Source organism: Electrophorus electricus, chromosome 8 (genome assembly GCF_041902795.1).
Source record: "Electrophorus electricus isolate QZ-2024a chromosome 8, ASM4190279v1, whole genome shotgun sequence".
In the NCBI taxonomy this organism is placed as follows: domain Eukaryota; kingdom Metazoa; phylum Chordata; class Actinopteri; order Gymnotiformes; family Gymnotidae; genus Electrophorus; species Electrophorus electricus.
The window spans coordinates 19,820,968-19,842,173 of NC_137504.1; the positions used below are offsets into that span (position 1 = coordinate 19,820,968).

Below are 21,206 nucleotides of genomic sequence, written 5' to 3' on the forward strand. Positions count from 1 at the left end.
CTTTATTATTTACTGTTTAGAAACTGGTTAAAAATGCAACTTTTACTACTAAAAATATCTTTATTAAAGTAACGTCGCAACGCTTGGGTTTCTGGGAGAAACTGAAAGACTGAAAATGTCATGCACAGTTAGGTTGGACTTTCCGGTGCTTATGCAGTGAATATTGATAATGTAACGAAGTACGAGTGTTATGTAATTATGGTATGGTGACGTTTCTTGAATACACGTTACATTGGTGACAGTAAGACCCAGTGGAAGCCAGTCTACCAACGAGACCAAGCTGTCCTGTCCCCGCACATTCGCTTTCTTAGCGAGAGAGATGGTAACGGTGATGAGCTGACGGCTGTCATGAATGTCTAGTTAGGTCTGTAGCCACGTAGCTCACCTCAGGGACACGTTCACAGGTATGTGTTTGCCTTCACGCAAAATCCATGCTGCAATGCTTCTATTTCGGTACTATGGGGGCATTTCTAGCTAGTGTGTTTTCCGTACCCCACCTTTAGGTAGGCAACTCGGTGTTCTACATTTTGAAACGGAATTTAAATCGTGCAGGACTGCTGGGAAGACGGCTCGCAAAATATCCCAATTGAGCAGAGGCGCTTGAGATGCTCAAAGTCACTATGATCACATCAAGACCAGGGACAGCTCCAGAATATTGGATTGATGGCTCAAATAAAGAGACGCTCGCAGACTTCTATGAGCTCGAGTCCGAATTGGGACGGTGAGTCTTGGTGATATTGTGTTTTGTTGTGTATCAATCATCCAAGCAGCTTTAGTGTATCGCGTTCCAAATTACAGCTCACGTGGCATGACAATAAAAATTCTCAACGTGCTAAAATTTGTTATTTAACAAATGAATAATAGCCTATATTTTGGACTGAGTAATGGACGTGTTTAAAACCTTCTTATAGTATGACTAAGAATAAATAATATATAGGTTTGTGTATTTCGTTTTTATTTATTTTATATAGCCTACTGAAAATCAGAATGAAAACTGACTTGATTGAACCCCCCCCCCCCCCCCCAAGCCAGTCTTTTCTCCTCTGTTCTCTGTCATTTATATTTGTATTTTTAAACGTAGCCCCGGCATGGCTCCCTCTCTGTCAGATCATTTTTGGCTGAGCTTATTGCTATGTTTGACAGGGACTCCCAGACACCAGTGATTCAGTGTGATAAATAAAGGCCCTGTTTGTGTTGGCACCTATCAATCTGTCTCCAGCGTTATAACCATAGGTTAACTCTTTAGAAGCTTTCTTTGGGACACTGCAAAGTTTGAAAATTGCAGCACTAACTTTTAATAACACTAGCACTAACTTAAAGGCATCAGTATGTTTTCTTTATATTTGAGGAAGGCAATGAATGATGTTGAATTGTTCCTCACTTTTTCTTAGTAAATATTAAGGCAACACATGTTACATCATTTAGTGTTTGTGTATGATGTCCTTTAAAATGTCTTATGGATAATGAGAAATGCAAGCAGAGCTTCACAATGGCTGGTCTGGGCATTACATGTTTCAGGCTGAGAAGCTATTGATCAGAGGCTATGAACTGTTACTGTAAGGTTACAAATGGTTTGAATCCTTCCCTCAAAAACACTGGATGATTATGACAAGTGTAAACTGAACGAATTCATTTCTTTTATGGAAAGCTGAAAACTGTTTTGATCCCATCGAGATGATGTTGAAGCTTTGTACTGAACTGAAAAGGTTTTAGGAGGTCTGATGTCAGATTGGATTACAATTAGCCTAGATGTCTCATTTGAGAGAGGAAACAGTGTGCAGAATCATTAGAAATTGGAGCAAAACCCTCCCATATGGAGCCAGCACACACAGCAGAAATCTGCAGAAATTAGGCAAAATGAGGCAGCATGGTGATTTATATCCCTAACTTCAGTTAATCCATGGTATTCACCTCTAACAAAAATGGAGTTCATTTTTCTGCCCTGATATACAATATCTGCTGATATTAGTTTACTGGTTAGTAACTTGCCACAATGTGAATGGTTTTCTGATCCCATGTTCTAGATTTTGTCTCAAATGTGATAATTTCATATATCAGTTGCTGAGGAATTACTTGGGAGGTCTGGGAGGGAACACTGAGATCTCTCCAGTGTTGCCAAATGTAAAGCACTCTGGTCCTGAAGATGGCAAAGCGAGTTGAATCTCTACTGAAACTTTTCTTACTCCTCAGAGAGCTGCCCTCATCCCTCTCTCCCCCTATTTCACTCTTTTTCTGTGATTATATAATGCTGGGCAAGTAGAAAGCAGAAACAGGAGCAGCTTGTGTAACATACTCTCTTGCAGACTTCCTCTGTCAGAGATGCATTGAGTGCACAGAAGTGCTGAAACTGGGAAATTCATTATCACAATCTGGTTACTGTCACCGTGTTTTAATCAGTTACCTACTGTGCTAAGCTGCTGTGAATGTAGTGTAATTATCAATAATTGGGTTATTTGGTTGGGGAGAGAGATTTACCTTTTACAGTTATAATGGCAGAGGTTTATGTCTTTTGACCACTGTGGAGATAATTTGATGGTTTATGTCTCTAAAATGCCTCAATATATGATAGGAGGCTAAATGAGAAAATGACAAATGCATTACGTGTAAATGAAGGAAAAGTCCTTTATCCTGGTTTCCTGTGATGAGGACTCGGAATATACAAATGAGAGGGTGTGTCATTCTTTTTAGGATCCTAACAAAGCTAAACAATTAGGTTACCTTAATTTTGTGGGAATTTAGTGCAAAACAAAGTGAATGGTTTTGAGATGAACATTTAATTGTTAATTTTACATATCATCTCCCATAACTGGTAATGATTTTTTTTCTGGATTTAGTAATACATTACTTACTACTGTCTATGCACTGTGACATTAAACCAGTAAGTACAAAATGTATTGAACCCTTAGATAACCACAAAGTAAGAGTGAAATCTTTATCTCAGACCATTTCACCTGAAGCTGTCTACTTATTTAATACTCCCCATACATTAATTCAAATGCCTTTAAAATGCAAAGACACAGAAATAGCCACAAGTCATCATTTGACTAGTCCACTGTCCCTGTGTACAGATGCTAGCATTTTAAATTAATAGCAGCTGCTTCCCATCATAATATCTTATCATAATTTTATCGTTATCTTAACCTCATAGATGATCATATAAATGAGTTTATGCTGTTTGCCTTACTGAGTCTGGCTAATTGATAACTTTCCCAAATCACAGACCATTTTCACTAGTTACAAATCTCACCACTGTCTATTATCAAGTTTTGGTATTGCAAGTCACCGTTACCATGCAAATGAATTTCTGCCTAAATGAGGTTTGATTGTTTGTTACAGGGTGCTTTAATTTTGCTTGTGCACATTGGTCTGATAAGAGAATACAAGAAAACATTTGTGGGGAGACTAAATCGTCTTATCTTTGCAAAACTCTTAGTCACCTTGGTCATTTTAGTGGTCAGACCAACATGGTAGACTTTGTCTAATTCTACTAATGGAGCCTCCTAAGTGCCATTAGAGAACATTATTGTCTCTGTGTGTGTGTGTGTGTGTGTGTGTGTGTGTGTGTGTGTGTGTGTGTGTGTGCGCGTGCGTGCGTGCGCGTGCGTGCATGTTTTCTGATCTGCCTTTGTAGGACTTGAGCTATTTGGGGTATGTGCATGAGCATTTATGACTCTTTCTCTAGAATGTAATATTATTAGAGTGATGAATATTGATTGGATTTGGGTCATTACTGGTGAAGAGGGCTATGATGAGTAAGGTCTTATGGTCTGGCTTTGATGATGCACCCATCTGTTTCCCTTCTATCTCACCACAAAACTAGACATATTTTTCCTTCCTTATAGTCATGTTCCTTTCTTATAATACCACTTCAGATTATTTAAAGGTGTACAAATGTGGACGTTTGTACTATAGAGGTCAACAGGTCAGTGACTCTAAATGGTTTTTTTTTCTGAGAGTTACAAAGAATTAGAGGAAAGATCTCCAACTGCCACCCAAAGAGCCCTGTAAAACGTGTGAAAAAGTGTTTGCCCCCTTCCTAATATCTTATTTTTTTTGCACGTTTGTCACACTTAAATGTCTCAGATCATCAAACAAACTTAAATATTAGACAAAGATAACACAAGTAAACACAAAATGCAGTTTTTAAATTAAGGTTTTTATTATTAAGGGAACAAAAATCCAAATCTACATGGCCCTGTGTGAAAAAGCTTAAAACATAAATTAATTGTGGTTTATCACATCTTTGGAAAGATGGGTTCAATTTCTCTAGCCATACCCAGGCCTGATTACTGCCACACTTGTTCTCAATCAAGATATCACTTAAATAAGACTTGCCTGACAAAGTGAAGTAGACCAAAAGATCCTCAAAAGTTAAACAGCAGGCTGCGATCCAAAGAAATTCAGGAACAAATGAGATACAAAGTAATTGAGCTCTATCAGTCAGGAAAAGGTTATAAAGCCATTTCTAAAGCTTTGTGACTCCAGCGAACCATAGTGAGAGCCATTATCCATAAATGGCGAAAAGATGGAACAGTGGTGAACAGAGGATAAAGGCTTGTTACTGTTGAGGATTTGCATACTGTGCAGAAACATTAGCATAGAACATTAGTATGCATGTGAAATTCTTTCCTCATGCATAGTTTGTGTGTGTGTGTGTGTGTGTGCGTGTGCGTGCGTGCATGCACTCACAGATTGAACCTCAGCGGACCCAAAGGGAAGGTGATCTTCCTGTTTCCTCTCATTCATCAGAGGCCTCCTCATTTGTATGATCCTTCTGCTCCATCCTTTTAGAAACTTTTACTGATCTAATGAAATGAGTCATACTTCCTTACAATTACAAGGGCAGAGAGACCAAGTAGCAGAACCAAGGTCCATTTGAGTGCTCTTTGTATATTTTCTGTGTTGGGCTTACTCAACACTATTCTGCCACGCTTTGCTCTTTTTGGGGGGAGTGGTTGATTTTTTGGGAGATGATGACATAAGGGGTCTAAATGATGTTTACTCACTTGTCTTCAAACTAACTCTGTGTGTGTGTGTATTGTGGCCAGAAAACGCGTGTTTCTATTTTTTTGGATCTGTTCTTGAACTCCTAATGAGCATCCAGATGTTAGTTCTATTATTCAGGGTGGCCTCTTTTCCTTAACTGCATTAGCCAAGCTGTCTACCCAAATTTCATTTATTTGCACACTGGACACTCTCTAGCTGAGTTGCTTGCTTGTAACTGCCTGTGGCATCTATGTTGAATCTCCTATGTTAAAGCATATCATGTTGGCTGGGGGTCAGTTTTGATTGCAGATCTAAGCTGATTAAAGGTGGACATGTGGTCAACCATGCTGATCCCACATCAGATGCTTATGAGCTGAAAATAAACAGAGCTATTACAATGCCTACATGTCAGTTTGACCACTTAAAACAACATAGCAGTGACTTATAGATTACTTATAGATCCCTACTCTTGTTGTTGTATATACTTATGAATAATTACATCACTGAAAAATGCTCATGTAAATTAGAATGTGGGCCAGCTGTCTTGTACTTTATTTATAGCATCTGATCAGTAATTAAAAGAAAAACAGTAAATAATGAGGTCCAATAGCCTAATTTTAATAAACACCATACTCTTTTGTACAGGAATGAGAGGGTCTTGGATGACCTAGATCTAGATTAGCCCTGCTGTTGCTAAAGATAACTAAATGTAAGACAATTTGGAGGCCACAATTTGGAGTCTTGTTGTTCACAAGCTTCTGTAACAATTATTAGGCTTATATGTCTCCTAATTACATATGACTTGTAGATCTCTTGAACTGAAGTGTAAGTCATCAAAACATAGAGAGTAAGTTCAGTTTGTGTTTATTATACTGTAATTAATGGTATAGTTATACTGTAACAGTGGATATATAATTTAGTTTTAATCAAACAGAAAATCAGTATAGTATTGGCAGTGCCATTTTCTTGTAAATAAAACTATTGCTTTCAAGTAAGATATTTTGCTTGATGATTCTAAAGCTGTGACTGCTTTGGCGGGTGCTGATGCCGGTGCTCTTCCACCTCCAGGGGAGCCACATCTGTAGTGTTCCGATGCAGGCAGAAAGGCACCCAGCAAGCATACGCTGTGAAAATGCTGAAGAAAACCGTGAGTTTGACAACAGACTGTGCTATGTGACATACACAAAGAAGAAGAAATTAAAGAACCTCCCTGCTTTTTTACCTTCCACATAATGGCTGGTAGTAAATACTGTCAGTCATTAGTGATGAAGTAACAGGTGTCTGCATATGTGTTCACATTGAATATACAGTTTGTCCTTAAACTGTTAAGTACACAAGAAAATGCTTTTGCCAAATCCTTATATTTGTTTTCCAGACGTTCTCCCTCCCTTGACAGTTAAACAAGCAGGTCCATGACCATTATATATAGAACTGTGAAGCAACTAACTTTAAGGGGGGTACAAAATACACAAAATTTTATTTTCATTGAAGTCCGTATTCAGTGGTTCCTGAGTAGTTAGTTTAACAGAACAGTGTAAACACTTTTTTTTTAATAGTTTGGAATGAGATTGTATTCATGTTGTTTAACCTGTATACCAAATGACAAAACTTTTGCTCCATCTATTTTACTCAAGTAGTCATAGGTAGTAATCTAATCATATCGGAATTAAGTTCATTATCGGTATGGTATATCATATATTCATATTTCATACTCATTGTCAAACTCTTAGTAAGAGAGTTTTTATTAAAAGTATTTTCAGTTGTTCTTTATAGTTATAGCCAGTCAATAGGTTGTCCAGCTTGTCCACTTACCATTCTTAGGTAAACCATACAATAATTCGGGTCTTCACTAACCATTTGCTGAACTGATAGCTCTTGCTCTCCTCACAGGTTGACAAGAAAATTGTACGGACAGAAATTGGAGTCTTGTTGCGTCTTTCTCATCCAAATATAGTAAGTTGAGGTGTAAAATGCCTTTTAGCATGACTTTCTGGGGTCCTTTTCTGTTTGAGAAATGGCATATCCACAGTAATAACATTTTGAATTATAGAAGCTATAAAAGTCTCTGCTTCAAATCCCTTTATGTCCTACATTAAAAAAATATTAAATGTCAGGGCCCTGAGGGTTATTATAGGGCTGAGTCACTTGTATTAATTTAACATACAGGGTTAAACTAGTCTGCAGTGTTTCTTTGTAGTATTGTACTTGGTATTACAGTGTAAAGCAGTATTTCCCAACCAAGTCTGCTTGAATCCCCAGACAGTTCACCTTTCTGCTCTGTTCTCTAAACACCAGCTCCCAGCCCTCCTAGACAAGGTTTTCTGTTCTCTTGACCACTTTGGTAAAGTGTTTTGGGAGCTGGATCAGAGCAGAAATATGTCTCTTGTCTGGGGTCATAAGAACTGGGTACTGGGTTGGGAAACATATGTATGGAGGGCTTTTTATCACAAGAAGATAAGAAGGAAATACTCGACCTAGAGATTTTTCATGCTTTTTCCTCTTGTTCTCTTTCTCTCTCTTTTTTCTCTCCTACACACACACAAACACACACACACACACACACACACACACACACACACACACACACACACACACACACACACACACACACACACACACTGTATCTTTTATTTTATATCAGATCAAGCTGGAGGAGATCTTTGAGACACCTACAGACATCAGTCTTGTGCTAGAACTTGTCACCGGAGGAGAGCTATTTGACAGGTCAGTTCTCTTGGGGCGGGGCGGGGGGATATTTATCTCGGAACCATCATTTGTTAGAGTTAAGTAGATGCCTGTGTTTATATCTTTTACAATGATTATTAATTTTTTTCCCCCTGATATAGATTAAGCCTAGACCTTGACTAAATTTATTGTCCTCATCCAGTGTCATTTAGTTTGAATAGGACAAACATTTTATCATGTATTTTCCTTTCTTTCAAAAACATACCTTACACATCTAATACAAAATATTATTCAACATATCAGATACCACAATTGTTATATGCTGATTTACTTAACACTAACACTGATTTTGAGACAGCCTTAATTCACCCATATCTATCTGAAAATACTTATCTACATGTCATGAACAGTCACAGAGCAATACTTTAGCCTACTCTCACTCCATATTACAAAAGCCTTACACATATATTTCAGGACTACAGAAACCTGCAAAGCATTACTCCACACAAACCAAGTTTACTCAGTATTCTGAGTAAACCACAGCTAAAGAATATCTGTCACCATGAGTCATTTTCCAAAAGACCTTCTCATGTGAACAATTGATAGTAATGTCTCCATTTGTCTCTCACTGTTTGCTAAGGTATGGTTGCCTCACCAGCTGACAGTGAGGATGGAAGATTGCTAAATAAAAAATGGGAAGAATTGCTTTGCTGCCCCACCTCAGCCCTACACCTCCCCAACTCAATATGTAGTCATGTTTAGACCAATACTGAAGTGTTCCTTCTTGTTCCAGAGTGGTGGAGAAAGGCTACTACAGCGAGCGAGATGCAGCTGATGCTATTAAGCAAGTGCTGGAGGCTGTGGCGGTGAGTCCTGTGGTGTTTCCTCTACTAGCTGTTCCTGAGTGTTGATTGAGCTCTCTGACACATCCATACCTGAGGATAGAAAGGAGCTGGAGTTACATGCATCCTCCATAATTTCTGATGGATGTATTCATATAAGACAATAATGTATGCACTCTAGTGAATTTTATTTTTTACATGAACAATAATGTTGGTTTTTTGCCTATAGATGTGTTTATGCAGGAGTAAAATCTGAGTTTACTATATTCTCATAGTGTATGCTCTAACTCGTAGAATGTACATTTGAGTGCTATAGAAGTGCACCACAGAAGCTCTAAAGAAGAATGAATTCAGCCCTGGTGCCACTGTTGGTGGGAGGCTGTTTCAGTGTTATAATCAGTAGGAGGATGCAGACTCCATTGAGAGGTCACAGATGGCTATTCTCTCTCTACTCCTCTCCTACACTTCTCTCCTACACTCTGGTCTCTTCTCTCTGTCTGTCTACATCTGACTGACTCTGTCTTTCTGCTTTTCTTTCTCCTCTCTGTTTATTTTGCTAGCAGAGCTTTAATGAAGGCTTGTCCAAGTCAGCCAGAACTCACCATCTCCCAGAACTCCATTCTGCAACATCCTCTGTTCCAGTTCACAACTATATGAAATATTCATACAGATGTTGCATTACAAAAACAATTGGTGTTTGCTGTGTGTACAGTAGCTGACGCAGTTTCCAACATTACCTTTTTCAGCGGGCGTTTGCATGATGGCCTTCATTTCGCTGAGGATCACTGTTGCCAAGGAGATGAGATAGTAAGACAGTGGGCACATTTCTCATGCATGGCTTTCAGCTCAGAGAGTTGGCAGCCTGCAATAAGTAAACGCCGACTCTCTGGCTCTCACTGGGTCATACAGAACTAGGCAGGGAAACAGTGACATTAAAGCTGCTACCCCCTTTAGAACTGGCACATGTTTTTTTTTTTTCCCATACTGTGCTGTGCTCCATGTAGTGATGCAGGGAGTTTTCAAAGGTTCCCTTATAGAAATGGGCTCTGCTTTGTATGTATGTTTGTTTGTTTGTTTGTTTGTGTGTGTGTGTGTGTGTGTGTGTGTGTGTGTGTGTGTGTGTGTGTGTGTGTGTGTGTGTGTGTGTGTGTGTGTACATGTGTTACACTACAGCCATCTGGAAGTGGGGCATCCCAGTGAATTCTTGCTTTATACAGTTCTGTCCACTTGATTGGCTTGGGTACTTATGATGTCTTGGGATGGAGGTTTCTTTGTAGTTACTGTTGGAAGTCAGAAGCTTGGGCTTCATGCTGCGCTTGTTATTGCTAGTGCTGAGACAGTTCCTGTATGAAAAGTCTCTTCTCTTTCCCAACTGGTAGCTGATGAAACACCTCATCATATCAAGGTACACAGATATTATAAAAATGAATGATCATAATACAAAATTACTTCCAAATTATTGTTAACAATTTATTTGGAATTATTGTACTAAATAAATTCCTTTAATTTCCTTAAGTCCCTACACTGGTGAGCTATGAATTCTTTAAACCAGCACACTCTTTTGAAGATGACAAGAAGTGTTGCAGTCTGGTAAGAATACAAGCCTGTGTTCTGACTGTATACATTTATATGGCTTCATATGCAGACTCTGTTGTTATGGTGAACTGCACTGGCCTATTTGCCAAAATAGACTTTATGTCATGAAGAGCAATGGAAAGGTACAGATCTGCTCTAGTGCTACAGTCCTTCAGTCTGAGGAGGTAAGAAGAATGAGAGAGAGAGTAGATGTGTGATACCTTATGTGTGTCATCTCTACTGAATTTTCTCCCAGGAAAGAATTCCCCCTGGAAAGCACAAAAAGGTAACACTCCCGCAAGTCAGAATAATTGGTGTGGAGAGTAAGTCACACTACACTGCTTCTTCCCTGATTTCCAGTCCTAGCTTGTAGGCCACAAGGTGTATGTTTTGTGCTCCTGATTATTTTGTTGGCAATCACAGAGTTTCAGCAACAAACAAACAAAAACCCAACCCTGAAAGCCCATGGCTGAAGGACTGGTCCAGTAAAAGGCTCATAAATAAACACAGTAAATTAGCCTATAGCATTTCCATTATGTAGCATATGTTTCATGCTGAAAAGCAAGTTTGCTGTTTCTGCCCCAGTCTCTAGCTCTAAGCTAGCCTGTGTATGGAGGTAGACACATGCAGTTATACTGTAATCAGGCTGACTTCTGCCAGTCCATGCTGCTTTGTTTAATGAGTTTCCGTGGTAACACTCTTACCTGAGGCACTGGCAAGTGCTCTGCCTTCCCTATATAAAGCTTCTGTTCTTTACTCCTTTACTGTTAACACAGTGGAAATCCACCTAGTCATTGTTTTCTGTGTGCACACTTCTTATGTTACAGAAGTAGCATGTTAAAGCAAACATATTTTCATTGTTCAAGGAGTTGGAGATTATATGTCTTACTTAGCTGTCATCAGGTATGTGTGTGTAAAAAGTAAAAAGTGATATCTGTAAAGTGTCCTTGAGTTTGAGAAAGGCACTATATAAATGCAACTGATAATGTCATATGTTCTCCAATGGGATTGGCTTGTTACAGCTCAGTGATCTTCCAAAAAGGGTTCCGGTGGATAAAATTCTGATCAGTCCAAAAATTTCTTATTATGAATTAAAACAGCCTATTACATCATTCGGTGGCATAATGTAGCCCTTTCCCTGGGTGGTAGGCCTGAGAGGGTGGCAGAGATGGTGGTGTATTTGTTACAGGGGAAGCTGGAAATGGAGCTGTGAAAAGGTTATGGTGGCAACTGTCTGAATGGTCTGAATGCTAATCGGAGCTCTGCTCCAAAACTGCCCCTACAGGTTTGTATGGTAGGCACTAGGCATGATGGGTGCATCACTTCAGCGGCCTCTCTTCTTACCCTGATGCACCAATTGCTCTGGAACAGGGTAAATCTGGATTCATCAGACCACATGACCTTCTTTCATTGCTCCAGAGTCCAATCTTTATACTCCCTAGCAAATTGTTTTTGCCGGTTAGCCTCACTGACAAGTGGTTTTCTTAAGGCTACACAGCTGTTTAGTCCCAATCCCTTGAGTTCCCTTTGCAATGTGCATGTGAAAATGCTCTTACTTTCACTATTAAACATATCCCTAAGTTCTACTGTTGTTTTTCTACGATTTGATTTCACCAAACGTTTAAGTGATCGCCGATCATGATCATTCAAGATTTTTTTCCGAGCACATTGCTTCCTCAAAGATGATGTTTCCCCACTGTCCTTTCACTTTTTAATAATGCGTTGGACAGTTCTTAACTCGATTTTAGTAGTTTCAGCAATCTCCCTAGATGGTTTCTCTGCTTGAGGCATGCCAATAATTGAACCCTTCTGAAACAGGTTAACATCTTTTCCATGACCACAGGATGTGTCTTTCGACATGGTTGTTTAACAAATGAGAAGCTACTCACTGCATCAGTTAGGGTTAAATAACTTGTTGCCAGCGGAAACAATCACCCATGCAGTAATTATCCAATGGGAGGAGCTTACCTATTTGCTTAGTTAAATCCAGGTGGTGACCTTTTTTTTTGGCCAGGCAGTGTATTATATATAATTGTGAATAAAATGTGTTTGACCTGAGCCCGTCAGAAGATAGCTGCCTCCTTCTTTTTATGGACACCATCAGGGGGTGGTCATGGGGCCAACTGACCCTTCGTCTGCATAATAAATGCAAATGTCATTATCTTTTAATAAATTAGACCTGTATAGAATTAAAACATTTTGGGTTGCTCTGTAAAAATAACTATATTGTAAACATGGTCATTGTTTCATTTTGAAGTGAAGCCTTGAACATTGAAGTGAAGCCGTCGCGTGGACAGGAAGGACAAAGATCTGACAAATATTTTATAAATCAAACTCTTTACAACATGTCATTCAGTATCAACTTGCACTTAAAGGCAGACAACTTACTCTTCACTGTACATGAATTCAGTATCACTGTCTCAGCTTTCAAAAATCTATTCATTACAGACACTGACAATACATTCTCCTCATGCATTTTAATTGCTCTTTCAGGTTAATGAAGACATTAGCTCTTGTAAATGAGCAAGTCCTTGTTGTTGGAAGTCACATGGAATGGGAATGGAAGAACAGTGCGAGGCTCTGGATATTAACAGCTGGCCATCCACCTGGCTCTTTGTCTCTGTTTTCAGTACCTGCACGAAAATGGTGTTGTGCACCGGGACCTGAAACCTGAGAATCTCTTGTATGCCACCTCAGCACCAGATGCTCCACTCAAAATAGGTATGGGCATGTCTCTCCATCTCCCACCTAGGTGCTACACATGGGTGGGGTAATCCTCATTAGTGCATTAGCCTGGGTGTAGGCAACAGTCTTGTCTACACAATTCTTATTTGCAGAACTACACTGACTGATTGAAGGATAGTTATGTTGTTTGTGGTGAGGGCATTCATCTTCTTGATGAAATTCATCTGAAATATTTCTGGTTTGGGTCTGCTGATATTTACAGCTGACTTTGGCCTGTCAAAAATTGTGGATGATCAGGTCACAATGAAGACGATATGTGGAACGCCTGGATATTGCGGTGAGCTTGTTAATGTGACATCTCTATTTATCTTACCTTTCAATTGTTTCCACACACCACTAAGAGAAGAAAGCAATATGGATAACTGCTTTGATTTCCTTCTGCCTCCCCTCTGGTTCTGTCATTCTCGTCCAGCTCCAGAGATCCTCCGCGGGTGTGCGTATGGGCCTGAAGTTGACATGTGGTCCGTGGGTGTTATCACGTACATCCTGTAAGTGACATAACTTCCCTTTCTTAAGTTATTGTTCCATAAGTGACGTGCTTAATCACGGCACTCTCCATCGCTAAGTGCCTTCTTGCGCCTCCCGGCAGCCATTGTAGGTTCACGTGTCTGAAAGAATATTCTACAAATTCCAGTTATTATAGCTTTGAGAAGATGCAGAGGTGACGAGATAAAGTGTGCAACAACAAAATCAGAACAGAAATGTTATCAGCTGTATTTACTATGGATAGATCACCGATTTTGTGAGAAACGTATTCATTAATTATTATCTGTTCATGTGTATATTAGTATGGATGAGTCACAGTTGATGCTCACCTGAATAGAGGTTGGTTTATATGTACAAAAATAGAACAAATGAGACATTATTCCTTTAAGCCTTTGTGAAACACTAGTAATTCATAAATACGTGCAAAATTTCTTCTTAAAATCAAACAATTTGTATTTGTTACCTGTAAGTATAGAATATTTTAGCACAGTTATTTAATTGATCATTCTGTAATTAATGTTATTATTATTATAAATAATGTTAATTACTGCTCTTAGTTAATATGTCTAGCAGGCATGCATGTTCTCATGAAGTACTTACACTGCAAACAAACATAGGTTGCAGTGTGAATACATGTAATACTAGTATACATGAATTATAATAAAATTTTACTTCCTAACTGGTGTTTGTTCACCACAAATATATCATTACACTATATTATCACATATCACTTACTTGCTTCAATTATGCCCAATATCTCCTGGATTATGAATGCATGTATATTGTATATTGTGTAGTTATTACAAAGGGTTTGTTTTTTTTTCTCTTTTCGGAGACTGTGTGGCTTTGAGCCCTTCTTTGACGACAGAGGTGATCAGTATATGTTCAAGCGCATCCTGAACTGTGAATATGAATTTGTCTCCCCCTGGTGGGATAATGTGTCTCTCAATGCCAAGGACCTGGTGAGTGAATGTCTCTTTACAGAAACCTGGGACTTTGTAAAAATGCTTTGTTTCATATGCTTTTCAGATCAGGCAGAGTAGAAGGAATTTAAAATGAATTTAAAATGAGGTTACTCCCTGCTATTTTGTCATTTTGATACTTGGAGGCATGATAATATTCTAACTCAGAAAAAATTAAATATTTCTATATTGTCAGGAATGATATCCCATTTAGTGAAATTTACTCATATTCATAAAACTCTTCAGAGATTTGGTAAGATCATGGTGACTTGCCTCCTGATTGCTCCTTCTGCTTCTGATTCACAAAGATGCAAGATTACAATACAATAATATGCAAAGCAAGACAGCATTATCATCAACATTAACAATAGCAAAATACTCTTCACAATGTTTGACAAATTAACAAATTTCTGAACAAAAATGGCCCCTTATTAATATTAATATCATTTAATAATATACACAGAACAATGTAATGACTTACATTTTTAGCACTAAAATCAGACAAGCCATTAGTATGTCTTTGAGCCTGCGACCTCTCCATCACCCTGTAAAGTTATCATGTACATTTCCCAGTTTACTGCTATAAAAACTATTACATTTTAATTGATACATTGAATTAGATCATTGCATCCTTGATCATTGCCTTACTGACTAGCTTTTTAAAGAATGTGTTTCACACACCAGCAGCCGACATACATACAGATAGTAAACAACTCACTCTGATCAGGTATTTTTCCTCACTCACTAAAAACTACAGTGGTGAAGCCTTTAAATCTAGAAGCAACTGTGTTAAGTAATTACAGACCCATTTCAAATCTGGCTATCATTGAGAAAATCATTGAGAAAATTGTTTTCAAGTAACTTACTTGTTTTTATCTTCAAATAGCTATCTAGACAAATGTCAGTCAGGATTTCAGCCTATGCATAGTACTGAGACTACTCTAAGGTAGTTATTTACATTCTTTGAAATACAGCAGGTATCAATTTTACTGCTGCTTGATCTTAGTGCAGCTTTTGATATCCATAGACCATAACATTTTTATAGACAGACTTGAGAACTGGGTTGGACTCTAAGGAAATCCTAAAATGGTTCAGTTCATATAGAAAATAATGTTTCCTATATGAACCAGTGACTTGTGTCCCCACCGCCCACTCCCCGGGTTCAATTTACGGGCTGCTCTTATTTAACTTATACATGCTTCCTCTTGGCCAAATCATACAAGAGCTACACAGATGACACTCAGATTTACTTTGTCCTCTCCCCAGACAACTACGATCCCCTTGACTTTCTTTGTAAGTGCCTTGAGCGCATCACTAACGGGATGGGTCAAAACTTTCTAGAGCTGAATAAATATAAAAGAGAGATTATTATATTTGGCAAGGGCAACGAGAGAGCTGCCTTCTTGAACTTGAAACGCTAAAATCTAAAGAGTTAGCTCGTAACCTTGGCGTACTACTAGAACCTGATCTGAGTTTTAGCAGTCACATCAAATCAGTTAATAAATCTACATTTAATTATCTAAGAATGTCAACAAGATCAGACATTTCCTGACAAAATCAGACCTAGAGAAACTATTCCATGCTTTTATCTCGAGCAGCGTTAATTACTGTAAAAAGACACTCAAACAGCTTTAGTTGATTAAAAATGCAGCTCCTAGAGTTCTCACTCAGAGCAAAAGAAGAGAATACATCACCCCCATTCTTAAGTCCTTACACTGGTTACCAGAATACTAAAGAGATGTCTTTAAGGTATTATTGCAGGTCTATAAACCACCTAATGCTGCAGGACCAGTGTATCTATCTGATATGCTACAGAGTTATGAGCCGTGCAGAACTCTCAGATCATTAGGAACTAATCAGTTCTGCCTAAGGTAAAAACTAAGCCTGGAGAGGCAGCGTTTAGTTGTATGCTGTTTTTAAATGGGACCAGTTGTCAGAGGATATTATAAGAGCCCAGACACTAGATGCTTTTAAATAGATTTAACCAGGCTTTTGGCTCAGATTAAACATTGTTCTCTCAGATCTTTTAACTTTTAAGCATAACAGAGCATTTTAGATTTTTTAAATTCTTAATTCTTAGTTTATTCTTAATTTATTCTTTGTATGTTTGATTTTATGCACTATATAATATTATTAACATTTTTATTAACCATATTTATTTTTATTCATGTTTTATCTAAAATATTTTATTTTATTTCATTTTTAGTCAATTTTAACTTTATTTCCATAAATTGTATTTGTAGCATTTTATTTAATTTTTTTTTGGCAAAGACCTTCTAAAGGTGATAGATCTTGGGATGTATTTTATTCTAGGGTCCTATTTTATTCTTCTATATCTGATGCGAAGCACTTTGAATTGCCAATGTGTATGAAAAGTACTAAACAAACCTGCCATGCCTCCTGTCTTCAGGTGAAGAAGCTGATAGTCCAGGATCCAAAGAAGCGTCTGACAACATTGCAGGCCCTCCAGCACCCTTGGGTGACTGGGAAGGCCGCAAACTTCACCCACATGGACACTGCTCAAAAGAAGCTCCAAGAGTTCAATGCCCGAAGAAAGCTCAAGGTTGGCAGATATGCTTTTAGTGGCTCCCCTAACCTCCCTTTATTCCCCTCATTCCCCTAACTCCCCTTTAATGACTCACTGGGAAGAGGAATACATTCAGTAGTGATTTGTTTTCTATACCATTATTTTTGGCCATTCCAGTGTTCTTGCATGCTGCAGAGTACTGGTCAGCCCTTCTATGTGTCATCCACAATTTCCTCTTCCCTACTGACTCTTCTTTACTGACACTACTGACTACTGACTGTTCTCTACTGCTCTGAGTGTTCTTCTTCTCTTGATTTAAGTGCTGCCCGTAATAATCGATTTAGGTGTACTCGGTGTCAAAAGTGGTTTCAATATTATTAGTTTTGTCCATTCCAGTGTTCTTGTGTGCTGCACAGCACTGGTCAGCCCTTCTATGTGTCATCCACAATTTCCTCTGCTCTACTGACTCTACTGACTCTTCCCGACTGCTCTGAGTATTCTTCTTTTCTTGATTTAAGTGCTGCCCATAATAATCAATTTAGGTGTATTCAGTGTCAAAAATGCTTTTTCACTATAATACCCGTCTCTACCCCACGCCGAGCACGGCAGGTGCAGGAGCCCTGGCCCACGATCTTCATTATGGTATTTGTCCTTATTAGCAGTCCTGATAAAATCATATATTCTCTTCGGTGTATTTAAGATTCAGATTCAAGAATTAAAACTTATAAAACTCTTGCCAGTACCAACTCTCTGGCTCTCACTGGGTCATATAGAACTCGGCAAGGAAACAGTGACATTAAAGCTACCACCTCCTTTACATTTATGGCATTTAGCAAATGCTCTTATCCAGGGCGACTTACAAAAGTGCTTTGTAATTTACTCATAGAATATCCTAGTACAGTACAGTAGGGTAGAGTCCAACATACCAATGAACTAGAATACTGTAGAATATAGGGATCAATGCTGATACCTAGAAGTACAAAATACATAAGGTCTGTCTTAAACAATGATAAGTGCAATAAACAAGTGCTAGAGTTTGTTAAACATAATAAACTTTACCCTACAATAAGTACTAAATTAGTCAGTTAATATGGGAGCAGTGTCAGTTGTCCTTTAAATATTTTGCAAATAGATGGGTTTTCCATCTGCGTTTGAAGAGTGCAAGGGACTCTGCTGTCCGGACAGCAAGTGGGAGTTCATTCCACCATCTTGGAGCCAGGACAGAAAATAGTCTCGATGCTTGTCGTCCATGAGGCCTGAAGCAAGGTATTTCAAGCCGAGCCATACTTGAGGTTCGAAGTACTCGAGGTACGGATCAGGCTTTGACCTTCGACCTCATGTATGAAGGGGCTGGTCCATTTTTGGCTTTACAGGCAAGCATCAAGGTTTTAAATCTGATGCGTGCAGCTACATGCAGCCAATGAAGGGAGCGCAGCAGTGGAGTAACATGTGTGAACTTTGGGAAGATTGAAGACCAGTTGTGCTGCTGCATTCTGGACAAGTTGTAGAGGTTTGATGGCTCTTAGAGGAAGACCAGCAAGTAGCGAGTTGCAGTAGTCTAGCTTTGAGATCAAAAGAGACTGCACAAGCACCTGGGTAGCTTCCTGTGAAAGAAAGGGCCAAATCCTTCATATGTTACAAAGGAGAAATCTGCAAGACCGGTTTAGATTAGAAACATGAATTGAGAACGACAACTGGTTGTCCAAAGTTATGCCCAGGCTACGGGCAGCTTCGGATGGTGATACCTTTACAAGTGGCACATGGATTTTTTCATGCTGTGCTGTGCTCCATGTAGCTATGCAGGGAGTTTTCACAGGTTCCCTTATAGCAGCAGGTTCTGCTTTGTGTCTGTATGTATACATGTGTTACACCACTGCCAACTGGAGGTGGGGCATCCCAGCAGTTCCTCTCTGATTTCTACACTTTTTGATTGGGCTGCATACACAGGAATCCCATGATGCCATGGGATGAATCTTCTCACGTCACCACAGCTAGTTGTCTCTTTGTGTCTTAAATTGAAACTCTGTTATCTGTTAACAGTTGAAGCCCTGTATAGTGTAACACTCACTACATAGCAGAGCTACTCCACCCTTACTCTACTGATCATACTCTCAGGAAATACTCTTCTGGAAATGGTCTTATGTCTCGCTTAACTCAGAGTGGTCACTTAATCTACTAATGTATTTTTACCACGCTCACTTTGCAATTTATCTGCAGTTTTTTCCTTAAAAAAACATTAACGTATTTTCCCGTTTTTACAATTCTTTAATGAATAATTATCTGTTGTTGATATTTACTTGATATAAAGTTAATACTCTGGCCTATATTTTTTATCCCACTTTATCCTTTCATTAAGGTATCAGAGTATAAACATATCATCTGATATGCACATCCATATGTGTATATGTATATGTATAGTTGACAGTTCTAAATGATGTCCATAGCTTAGCATATCCTTTTCTGATTAAAAAAATTCTGATTAAAAAAAACACAGTAAAACAAATCAGTTTAAGGAAAGTGATGTAAGGAAAATTGCTTATAGATTTGCAATCATACTCTGGTCTGTGCAGGCTGCAGTCAAAGCTGTGGTGGCCTCATCTCGGTTGGGCAGCGCTGGTAGCCATGGCAACACTGATGGGAACAAGACAAACTGCAATGACTCGTCCATCCAGCAGGGGGAGGAAGAGGAGCAGCCTGAGAAAGAGCAGCCTCAATTCCACAATGAGGACTCATAGACTCCTGGTAATTCACAGTGGAGCAGAAATGTTCTCCTTCACTAACAGGAAAATATGGCTTTTCCCAGTGGGTCAGAACTAAGGCAACATGGTCCTTATGAAAGGACTGAAAGAATGCACTTGGCTCTTGGTTCTCCCTGCATGTGACGGGTTTGAGAAAACTCCCAAATGAACTCTGCAAAAAAATGTGTCACCATTTAAAATACAGTCTCATCATAAACTACAATCTCATCATAAATATAATATCATAAAATGTATGTGTACATTGCTGAACTCAGTGCAACTAGATAGGTGAACAAATATTTGCTTTTCCGTGAACAAATATTAGGTGGTCGTTACATTTGAGTTCAGTATTCCCATATGGTTCATTTGTAGTCAAGTAAACCATAAAATGACTGCTTTTAAGTTAGAATTATTTTGAGGAACATGGCTTCTAATTATATTACTTAATATGTGTGACATTACAGTGAGCTGCTTTGTTAGAAACATTTTTAAATTGGTTTAGGTTTATATGCAATAAACAGCACACTCTGTTTAAGATATAAATAATACAATTTCCATGTGATCACTGGACTGTATGTTTACCAGAACTTCAATTAAGAATGCCTTATTATTAACCAGGTTTTTAATCTTTACTAGATATAAGTATTTCATATTTCAGGAATAAGATTAGATTGTGAGATTTCAATTTGAATGCTAAGTCAGTTTCAACAGGACACAAAGCAGAGATGGTTTTGTATAAGATGCAAGTTGGTTTTGTTTTTTACTTTTTTATACCTCCACAAATTAATGTTTAACATATGACTGTGTAGTTAATAAGAAAATCCACAAATTAATGTTCAACATATGACTGTGTAGTTAATAAGAAAATACAAGGATGTTCTTATGCACATTCATTCTCCTGTTCCTAGTGCCAAAAACAAATTGTCACACTGATAAGCCCCTTATCTGCCATATGTAAACGTTATCCCATCATAATTAAACGCTATTAGGCCAAAATCCCCATTTAAGTTAATCACAAACCTGATATGTAAGTGCAGATAAAAATTGTAAACATGTTTTGATTGAATGTAATGTAATTTATAGCATGCTTTAATGTAAAGTATCAGGGAATGCTGTCTAGGAATTATTTGACAAAGACATGCAAGGAATGTAACACAGATATACTTCATAAGGATTGCTCTGCATGTTTAACTTAACTGCTGCAATTGTCCTTTTAAAATGCACTGTATTTTACTTATATGAATTGTGTTAAATGGTATATTAGAAGCTGTTTGAGGGCCACATTGTACAAGACACAAAGGTGTCAACTTTGTTTATCTGCCTGTTTCTATGTGAAAGGAGTAATTTTAAAACAATTTGACAATGGTACTGTATACTGCAGAAAGAAATGCAAATAAATTAATCCAAGACCCTGGAATGTATGGATTGTTTAGAAGCTTTAGCAGAACAGATTTCCAGTGACACATTAAGACTTTATTTATGGTGTTTTAAATTGTGCACTAGGCATAATCTGTGTTAGATAACCTGAAATTGTTTTATTTATGAATATGAAAAGAATGAATTTAAGAACAGATGCGGGTTATACTGTTTTAAGAGAACAATACTGTATTGTTCAATTTTAATTTTACTGAAGGGGAATGTAGTATAAAACCCATGGTGC

The 21,206-nt window shown here is 38.2% G+C and overlaps 1 protein-coding gene across 3 annotated transcripts; it reads left to right on the plus strand.

The window, feature by feature from the left end:
• Positions 1-61: 61 nt before the first annotated feature.
• On the plus strand, positions 62-20,963 carry camk4 (calcium/calmodulin-dependent protein kinase IV). Of its 3 annotated transcripts, none has more exons than XM_027025361.3 (12): positions 62-404; positions 504-721; positions 6,055-6,133; positions 6,877-6,939; positions 7,628-7,710; positions 8,465-8,537; positions 12,719-12,809; positions 13,036-13,110; positions 13,246-13,321; positions 14,155-14,281; positions 16,692-16,844; positions 19,379-20,963. In XM_027025361.3, the coding sequence occupies exons 2-12, from the start codon at positions 606-608 to the stop codon at positions 19,541-19,543; spliced, it is 1,101 nt and encodes a 366-aa protein (XP_026881162.1). In that variant the 5' UTR covers positions 62-404; positions 504-605; the 3' UTR covers positions 19,544-20,963. The 3 variants fall into 3 exon arrangements, with proteins under 3 accessions (XP_026881162.1, XP_081575536.1, XP_026881163.1); XM_081719410.1 differs by having other exon boundaries at positions 13,252-13,321; XM_027025362.3 differs by having other exon boundaries at positions 553-721.
• The last annotated feature ends 243 nt before the right edge of the window (positions 20,964-21,206 follow it).